Here is a 10,158-nt window from a genome sequence, read left to right on the forward strand (position 1 = left end):
GATATGCATTTCAAACTTATTTGTTTTCATCAGTCAGCCATACCCTTCTGAGATTCGAACCTGGGCTGATTGCATATTAGGCAGTTGTTTTAACCTCTAGGCCACAAGCTCTATCTCACTTTGTTAGCTGAGAAGCAAGGGAGATATGTGTTAAATGCTTGTTAACTATTTAGATTACCTAGTGAGATAGAGCTTGTGGCCTAGAGGTTAAAACAACTGCCTAATGTGCAATCAGCCCAGATTCGAATCTCAGAAGGGTATGGCTGACTGATGAAAACAAATAAGTTTGAAATGCATATCAGTCTCCCTTTAATTCTTTGTTAGCAATCTAAAAATTTACACAAATATGAGCTGTCACTGTTGTGACTACTGCCTGTGGATGGCCTTCAGTTAGGCCGAAACAGGAAATAAAGATTTGTCCCATGTTTGGGGCCTAGCAAGGTAATCTAAATAGTTAACAAGCATTTAACATATATATGTATGTATGTATGTATGTATATATGTATATGTATATATGTATATATATATGTCTGTGTGTGTATGTATGTATGTATATATATATATACACACATACACACACACACACACACACACACACACACACATATGCTCCAATTCCCACATCTGCCGTCAAGAGTCCAATAAACCCGCCACGCTCTCTGCAGCCGCTGCTGGCACTGACTCGCCACTTCTTCCACTCCTCCGTCCCTGGACTCACCAGCCGGTCTTTATCCAGCACGAAGACGCTTGCGGTCTTGTCGAAAGAGCCGGAGGCCAGACGGTGGCCACAGCAGCTCCAGGCCACCGAGTGGACCTTGGCCCCGTGCGCGGGGAATTCACGGCTCCGCGTGTTAGCCCGGAACTGCTCCTGCATGTTCTTCACGTAAGGAGAAACAGCCATGGCAACTCAGCCAGGCTCGAGCCAGCAGAACCCCCTTCTCCCCCCCCCCGCCTCCGCCGAACAACTTTCCTTCCGAGCTGCAAAGGTTCTACTTCCGGTAGATTATTCACGTGGGCAAGAGGGAGGAGTCTCTTGAGGAACGGGTTCCTGAGCGCTGTAGAGGTATATGAGGACAGAGAGATTCTTTCACCAGAGAGACGTCCTTTTGCTAGTATCGCTTGGGGTCTCTTTGATGCGCTAATTTATCTTGTTGGTGAAACTTTCTCTTTTATTGATTCTTGGGAAGGTCCGCTGTGGCTTCTAAAGGAAAGGCGTCCGTTCGTTTAACAGAAGGAAGCATACTGTTTGGAACGTGGCTCAAGATCCCCAAAGCAAACAAACTCACTTGGTATTCCAGAAACAAAACGTTCTTTGAAAAGAAGTATTTGCAAAGGCTTGGTGAGCGGAAGCACACGTAGAAGTCCAGCCACACCTTAAAGCAGGGGTAGGCAACCTCGGCTCTTTTACGACTCGTGGACTTCAACTCCCAGAATTCCTGAGTCAGCTATGCTGACTCAGGAATTCTGGGAGTTGAAGTCCACGAGTCGTAAAAGAGCCGAGGTTGCCTACCCCTGCCTTAAAGAGATATTAACACACTTTTATATCCTACCCCTGACGCAGATTCCCCCCTTCCCTATCGCTCTCAACACCTCTTGTCTGAACATCCGATAAACTAACTCGAAGCGCCCTAAACCGTTCCTCCCTCCCCATGTCCCAGGAAGCCCCCCTTGTGCACGTCTTATCTCTCACCATCTAGTTTTCTGCTAACAAAGCTCAATGCTTATAATTATTTATATATTTCTTTGCAGTTATACCTTTGCTAGCTTAAGCTCTAAACTTTACCTTCAGTTTTTGTGTTTACTTGCCTTTTCAGTTAGGCAGCAACTGCTGCTTTTCTTATTTGTATATAGTTAACTTGTCAGAGTTTATGACTTTCGGGTGGCTTCTCCTGCAGACCTTTAGAATCATTAGAAATTTCTGATTAATAGTCTACTGTCAAATGCCATATTTTATGATAAAATTTAGATTGCACAATGAGAAATTCAATGAAAAATGTGTTTTATAACTGCTGCTCAACCTAATTAATGCTACCCTACTTATGACATACACTGTAAAGTTTCATTTATTTGCCCTGTTTCCTATCACATGGTATCAAAAAAAGAGAAAGTGGGAAGTCGGGTCCGTGCACCAAAAATAGATCCTCTTCAGCTGAAATGATGTTTGTTTCAAAGCCATCCAAAACTCAAAAATCTGTGTTTATGCAGGAAAGTCAAAAGGGAAATAAATGAAAAATATTTCTAAGATTTTCAAGAAACATCTATGCATGTGTGGAAGTGAGCAATTCACCGGACTTAACTTCCAAGCAATGATGTATAATAAGGCTGATACCTGCACCCTGGCAAACGAAAAAAGTTAGGTTTCAGAAGTTTGAGATTATTGAAATACCAATCTTTGATGTGGCCAGGGTATCCTTTTAGGAAAATCAAGTGCTTTTGAAAGGTTTTCTTGCTCTCAAACTGCAGTTCTTTCCAACATTTTGAGGCAAGAGCTATATTTGTTCAAACCTGGCTTGTTATGCAATTTTTGTAATGTAGACAAAAGTTATCCTTTGTCTTCCTTACTGTTATATAAGGTCACTAAGAAAACAGTACCATGGAATTAGTAATATCATCTGATTTTCTGCTTACTGCAAGTGACTCCAAAGCCACTCTAAAGTTTCCCAAATCTTCAGGACTAGCAGTTATAAATATTTGATGCTGCTATTTTATTTAATTTGCATATACATATGTTTATAACAGTGAAATAGTGTAGTGTTGCTTAACATATTAAGGTTCATCGGTATTGTTCCTTTTTATGGTACTGTTGTCCCCAATTCGGGTCTGAGCCTGATGAAGAACACCAGACACGAGGTGCAGGTTTTGTTGTCTTTTATTGAAGCACTCCAAGAAAAGGGATCCTGGCTAAAATGCCAAGGAACCCCTAACCACAGAATTAATCAAGCTTTATACATTTTCTCTAAAGCAGAAAGCGATGTAAGGTGGTATATATAAGAAATATCATCTAATAAATATTTCAATAATAATCTAACAATTATTCTATTGGTCTCTAGCCATCCCTATTCCTAATCCTTGGCTAATGAATGCTTCAGGAGTTATCCAATACACATCCTGTTTGCTCCAGGCCATCCCTATTCCTAACTTTTAGCTGAGTCTGAAAAATGCCTAACTCTTCATTACTTTTATCAGCTCTCTAATCACTCAGAATTGTTACAAGCTTTACAGGTGCATATGTCTTGTGAATAAGCATTCTTTATTCTTGCCAGACAAACTCCCCAATTACAGACTTCCTGGACTCTTTTGAACTGTATGCGGCATACAATGAAAAGAGGAATGGATGTTCTAGAGGATAGGCTGTCACATGTTTATACAGATGTATATTCTTAGAACTTAGAAAGAGATAGCATATAGAGAGAGATCACAGAAGAAAACGATCTAGTTTTTAGAATCTGGTATCTCTGGTTGCTAAGCAAGAAAATGCCATTTGTAGCTGAATGTCTAAAATCCTTCATGCTTATCCAATTGTCTACCTTAAATTTAAGGCACTTAATTTATAATGCCATAAACAGGCTTTTCAAATGTGGAATTTGAAAATGTGTTCCCAGATACCTAGGAATTCTAGGAATTGCAGTCCCAACATACTTGGAGTATACCAAATTGAGGAAGCTGCAAACATTGAGCGAATTAAGGGGTAATTTTATTGGAGTAACTTACTACGAGGAGTCCCCTCAAGCCTTATTATACTGGAGATTGATATTTATGTAAGGGATGGATCAAAAATGTTGTGAGAGTACATCAAGACTGTTTATACTCTTAGAAGCCCAGCTAAAGCAAACAGGTACCTATTTTGCGTAGCAGAGATACAGAAAGATGTTGGAGGTAGATGGTCACTTTAGTGACAATGGCAAAGACATCAATTCCTACTCTATAGGAGAAGGCAGTGGCAAACTGCTCCTCTGTTTTACCTAAAAAAACCTACACTCTGCCATTGTGACTGACAAAATTGTGATGGATATTTGGCTCTTGCTTTATTTTGGCATCCAGCCCATCAGTACTGCAATAGAATGCAATCAAAATTGTACAAAACTGGGATTTCAAGGGATCATTGACATATAATCTGAGTCTTGGTGCTAACCAAAAGCATATTCTATAGCTTGTTATCATATAAGATGTTATAAATAATCCAGATTGTGTGCTTATGGAGTGATATATTTCTTTAAGGAAGTTAAAGGTAAAGGTAAAGGTTCCCCCGCACATGCGTGCTAGTCGTTTCCGACTCTAGGGGCCGGTGCTCATCTCCGTTTCAAAGCCGAAGAGCCAGCGCTTGTCCGAGGACGTCTCCGTGGTCATGTGGCTGGCATGACTAGACGCCAAAGGCGCACGGAACGCTGTTACCTTCCCACCGTAGTGGTCCCTATTTTTCTACTTGCATTTTTTATGTGCTTTCGAACTGCTAGGTTGGCAGAAGCTGGGACGAGTAACAGGCGCTCACTCTGTTACGCGGCACTCAGGATTCGACCCGCCAAACTGCCGACCTTCTGATCGACAAGCTCAGTGTCCTAACCCACTGAGCCACCGCGTCCCTTGATGGCATAACAATCTTATGCCATCAAGAATACACACAAAGATTGATATATTGTGTACAGTACATTTTTTTGAAAAAAAATCTGCACAAATGGATTGCTGTTCCATCCCATTTGTGGCTTACAAGCTTTCTCTCCTCAAGATGAGGTTTGCTTTGTATACTGTAAGGAGAACAATTCCTGGATGGGTGGGAGCATGTTAGCAAGACAGAAACCTATAAGGAATGTATGCTAACTGGGGCCTTGAAGTCTTCACTTCTCGGTATATTTATCGAAACTGCTGTGGCAATGCAACTGATATTTTCTTTTTAGTCCTCAACTTCCGACCATAATTGAGCCCAAAATTTCTGTTGCTAAGCGAAGCATTTCTTGAGTTTTGCCCCATTTTACAACTTTTCTTGCCATCGTTGTTAAGTGAATCACTGCAGTTGGTAAGTTAGTAACACGGTTGTTAAGTGAAAATGGTTTCCCCATTGACTTTGCTTTTCACAAGGTTGCAAAAGGTGATCACATGACCTCTGGATATTGCAACACATAAATATGAATCAGTTGACAACCATCTGAAATTTGATCATGCGACCATGGGGGTGCTGCAATGGTCTTAAATGCGAAAAAGGGTCAAAGGTCACCTTTTTCAATGATGATGTAATTTTGAGCGGTCACTAAATGAACTGTTGTAAGTTGAGGACTACCTGTAACTCCTTCTTGAGGATAATAACAGAAAATGAATGGAGAAGTAACGTGAGGCTTGCTGATTATGAATATTTATGCTTACATCATCCAGTACCTATGTATAGCTATATTTTTCTCTTCCTTTCCTGAAATGTATTTATGAGTGCATCCTTTTGTTTGTAAGAATCCCTCCCACTATTTTCTGCAGGGAATTCCAGTGTACACTGAATAAATAATAACTGCAGTGAGCCTTAATTAATTAGGGGGAGTGTTCTTTGTTTGATTAAACAGAAACTGGTGTTAGAAGTGGGATTTACAATCTTTGTGCTGCAGCCAGGGACAACAGCTGGGGCGCCCCATAGGGTGAGTGTTGTGAGATTGATTCCATGTCCATTTCCACTACCACATAAGGACACCATTTAGGAACAGATGTAAGGCAACAGTCTGTGTCTAAAAGTCTATTTTAGCTAGAGAGGTTTGTTGAGTGTGGTCCCTTTCATTCCAGTTCCCAGCTGCCCCTGCTGTGCTGAACAGTGACTGAAGGCATTGGAAACGAAGGGGAAATTTGGCTTTGGAGGGGTGAGTATTGACCTTTCTGTGTTGAACAAGGACTGTCCCCAAGTCTTGTTCCTTCCCAGTCAGAAACAAACTGAGACATGTATACAAGGACCACAATAATCAATACAGGAAAGGAAAAGGGAAGCCCAGCAAGGAATAGGGTCCAAATCTAAATGTGGATAGAAAGGGGAAATGTAAGAATCTCTGGGAGGAAGGCAAATGAGAAATTTGCAGTCTCAGGGAGTTGTACAGGAGGCTCCAAAGTTTATGAAACACTGATTTGGACTGGGAGTGATTAAATACATGGAGCAATGGAAAGAGTAAAAATGAGTGGTCATATTGTGCACAGGGAAATTGACAAATACACTGAATCCCTTTCATGGGAGGAGAGGTGGTGGTTTAAAAAAACTGTGCCCTTCACCCCTTCCCTTGATCTGCTAGCCCCATCTACTTGACGAGATATCGGTGGCCTGGCTCCAGTCTTTGGCCTCCAGGAAGATACCAGTGGAGGGGGAGTGCAGAATCTGCAAAACAAGGGGATGAAGGCCAGTTGAAGGAGGAGCTATACTCAGCTCTGACAGCAGATCAAATCAGGAAGGAATGTATGAACATATGGGATAAAGCCTCAGAACTTTCCCACTTTGTAAAAAAAATGAATTAGGCTGCAGATAATGAAATCACAAAAAAGAACATGAAAAAGCTAGCACAGCTGAAAGCAGCCAACATCCCACAAAAGCAGTTGGACTGTTCTTTTTCAAAATAAAAAGATAAGCTTATTTACAGAAAAATTGGCAGAGACTTTTGGACAGTTATAATAAATTAGACAAACTGGAGAACTTTAAATTGTTGTCAACTGAAACTTATGAAGGTAGGTTGGTTGGTTGGTTGGTTGGTTGGTTGGTTGGTTGGTTGGTTGGTTGGTTAAAAGAACATAGGTAAAGGTAAAGGTAAAGGTTCCCCCGCACATGCGTGCTAGTCGTTTCCAACTCTAGGGGCCGGTGCTCATCTCCGTTTCAAAGCCGAAGAGCCAGCGCTTGTCCAAGGACGTCTCCGTGGTCATGTGGCCGGTATGACTAGACGCCAAAGGTGCACGGAACACTGTTACCTTCCCACCGTAGTGGTCCCTATTTTTCTACTTGCATTTTTACGTGCTTTCGAACTGCTAGGTTGGCAAAAGCTGGGACGAGTAACAGGCGCTCACTCTGTTATGCGGCACTCGGGATTCGACCCGCCAAACTGCCGACCTTCTGATCAACAAGCTCAGCGTCCTAACCCACTGAGCCACCGCGTAACATAAACTGAGCCACAATAACATAAAACTGGGGGCTACTGGCATTTCTGGCCACAACTTTTGAATGAAACTTGCTGCTTCAATTCAGCAACCAACATGTAATTTGGTCAATCAAAATTAATCCTATTAAGGGTACTCAAAGAAGCACCATTGTTCAGCGCTCTGATGAAACTCATGATGGATTTTACACCACACGTTGAAAGAACTTTGAGACGTGTGCAACGTAGAGTTGAAATGCAACTGAAGATGATTTTTTTTAGTTATAGCAGTTTTTGTATGTGTTAATTAATTTGCTGCAGTATTGCAAAGCTGCAGTTGAAAGCCATCAAAGCTAATGGTAAACAGAGAAATATTATTATGCCATTACATACATAAGTAATAGAACATTATGTTTTGTTTATCTGTTTTCCTGTCAACTGGATTCCACATGAACCATTTTTTCTCCCAGTTGTGAAGTAGGGGAGAAGAATTTTGTGTCTATAAGACAGAAAGATTCCATGCAAACAGAAGCGTGGAAGTGTTTTTGTTACATTATCAATGCCAAGACATTGGTGGGTTTGTTTATATTTGTTTCGAAGTATTTCTACCGGTTTCCCCAAAATTAAGCCCCAGCCCCAAAAAAGACCTATCCTGATTTTTGGCGATGGGCCTAATATAAGCCCTACTCCAAAAATAAGCCCTAATTAGGACCCCGCCCACTCCATCTCACCTCGCTGCCACAGTGGGTCAGGAGGCCGCGCAGCACATCACGCCACTGCAGGCACAATGAGATGAGGCAGGTGGGGGAGAGGGTGGAGCTGCCCCATGCACCCCGCATCCACTTCCTTCAGAGCCCCCCCAGCCAGGCCACTCCTTGCGTGGCGGCCTTCCCTTTCACTCCCCTCCCAAGCTGGACTGCCATGCTATAGAGGATGGGGGGGGGTAGGCCTGGTCCCCCTCCGCCATTTTGGAGCCGGGGAGAGTGACAGCAAAAGGCTCTGCTGGGGGGGCTTCACGTTTCACCCCACAGATTACCTGCTCAGTGGCAGCGGCCTCCTCTTTCTCCTCTGCCAAATCTCCCATGGCTTGCATTGTGACCGGGCAGCGCAAGCCTCCCCTGCTGCCACTGGAGAGAATGGAGAACGGGGAGTGGAGTGGCTCTGTACAGCGATGCAGAGCAGAGAAGAGCACTTGCTTGCTGCCCTGCATCGTCCCATGTCTCCCTTCTCTGTTCTGGAAATGGTAGCCCCGTTTCCTGCCACTTCTCCTGGCACTTCTATAGAACTTGGTGCACTACCGCCCAACTCCTCCCTCTTTCTGAAAGCAAAAAATTTCTTCACTAACCTGTTTTTTAGCTCTGGTGCATTTCTCTCCTGCTGCAAGGAAATGGAGTTTGTGGTACTAAAAAAAATTCAGTCAGACTTTCCAACATCTTGAGGAGGGGGACCAGGCCTACCCCGCCCATCCTCCGTAGCATGGCTGTCCGGCTCAGGAAGGGAGTGAAAGGGAAGGTCTGCCGTGACCACTGCAGCCACACCCACCCAGTGGGCCACGCCCCCCCAACCCCCTGAGAGTACCACAATGCTGATGCAGCCCTGGCACTTTGTGATAAATAAGTCGGTTTTGGGTTGCAGTTTGGGCACTCGGTCTCTAAAAGGTTTGCCATCACTGCCCTAGCCTGCCTGAAGTAGGCGGGGCCATGTGCTGGCCACTTCCAGGCGATGGTGCATTTCTTCATTCCTCACAAAGGGTGATACCTCCCCAGCGCGCGCCCAGGAGGCAGGGTCGACGCGGCAGGGGCAGGTCCCTCGCTGTTTCCAGACAGCCTTGTGGAGCTACGACTGAATGCATGTCAGCATAGATGGCCACCATGAAATTGTACATTGGCTCCCGGCCAGTCTGGGCCGGGGCCAAGGCAGCAGGGGCTGTTCCCTTACTGTTTCCAGGATGGCTTCGCGGGCCATATGAAACCACTTGTGTTTGAAATGTCTGTTCTACCTTCATTAATGGCTTCCTTTATTCTGTTCATCTTTACAGAAAAACAATTAGTGTCAATTGGGTGAACAGCTAATTAATCTATTTAAAGGCTTACATTACATTTTTCATGTATTTCCTGTCTCCTGCCTTTGATTTTCTGTAATTATGACTATAAGGAATGTGATCTTTGGAAAAACGAGATTTGGAGGCCACATGTGATCTTGAGGCTTCCAGTTACCCATCTTTGCTTTTATAGCATACAGCCAGCAGTGGATGGACTGCCTATGGCAGGGGTGTCAAACTCCCAGCCCGCGCGGGCCAGATGCATCATCCGGAAGCCACGCCCACCCCATTGCCAGCAATGGCAAAACTGTCCCGATACATTGTGCGACGTCACGTGACATTGCGAGTTTGACATGTCTGGCCTATGGTGTCTCAGTGATCACAGTCTTTTCTTGTCTGCCTTCCAGTTTCTCTCTTTGGACTGCTGGAACTCTGCTAGAGAAAGACTACTTGAAGATCTCTTGATTCCCCTCTGTGTTTCCCCAACCACCGTGTCATTCTTTGGAAATGCTCCTGTTCAGTTTTGCTGGAAGAAAAGGCATACAAAAAGAATCATTCTTATATCCCCTGTTTCTTAGCATGTCTTTAGATTGCCAAGGTATGGAAGGAAGACAGTGTGCGATTTAAAAACCCAAAATTTGATACTCACAACTCAAAGACAAGTCTGGTTAACAAAAACAAAGATTTATTGAAAAGAAATTGAAAATAATAAAGAAAATAATAAAGAAAGAAAGCGTTTGCAAACGCGGCCTCTTAGACCCTTCCCAAGTTGGATTGAGTTCGAAGAGCGCTGCTTTATTTGTTTTTAGACAGACCATACATTTTCTAACTATTTATAAGGCCAGGCTATATATTCCTTTACATACATATTTTCTGTGTATCAAATCTATTAAAGCCTGTGCCCCCCAGTGTGTCCCTTCATGTAACCTCTCAATCAGATTTCTCATGATAGGTTTGTTTAACATCTTTCTCCCATCTGGCAATATCCACTCCCCATCTGCATTTTGAACTATCCCCTCTTTCCCCATTTCTTCCTCC

The 10,158-nt window shown here is 43.4% G+C and overlaps 1 protein-coding gene across 3 annotated transcripts in view; it reads right to left on the minus strand.

Moving 5' to 3' along the window:
• THOC3 (THO complex subunit 3) overlaps positions 1–944 on the minus strand; it is a 37,229-nt gene extending 36,285 nt beyond the window's left edge. For all 3 annotated transcript variants that reach the window (XR_014025245.1, XR_014025246.1, XM_081318619.1), the window contains exon 1: positions 719–944. Coding sequence is in view for 1 of the 3 variants with exons in the window: in XM_081318619.1 (XP_081174745.1) it covers positions 719–901 (183 nt within the window). In the remaining 2 variants the exon portion in view is untranslated. The remainder of the gene's footprint in view (positions 1–718) is intronic.
• Between the last annotated feature and the right edge of the window lie 9,214 nt (positions 945–10,158).

This window comes from Vipera berus (genome assembly GCF_964194415.1).
Source record: "Vipera berus genome assembly, chromosome: 2".
Classification (NCBI taxonomy): Eukaryota; Metazoa; Chordata; class Lepidosauria; order Squamata; family Viperidae; genus Vipera; species Vipera berus.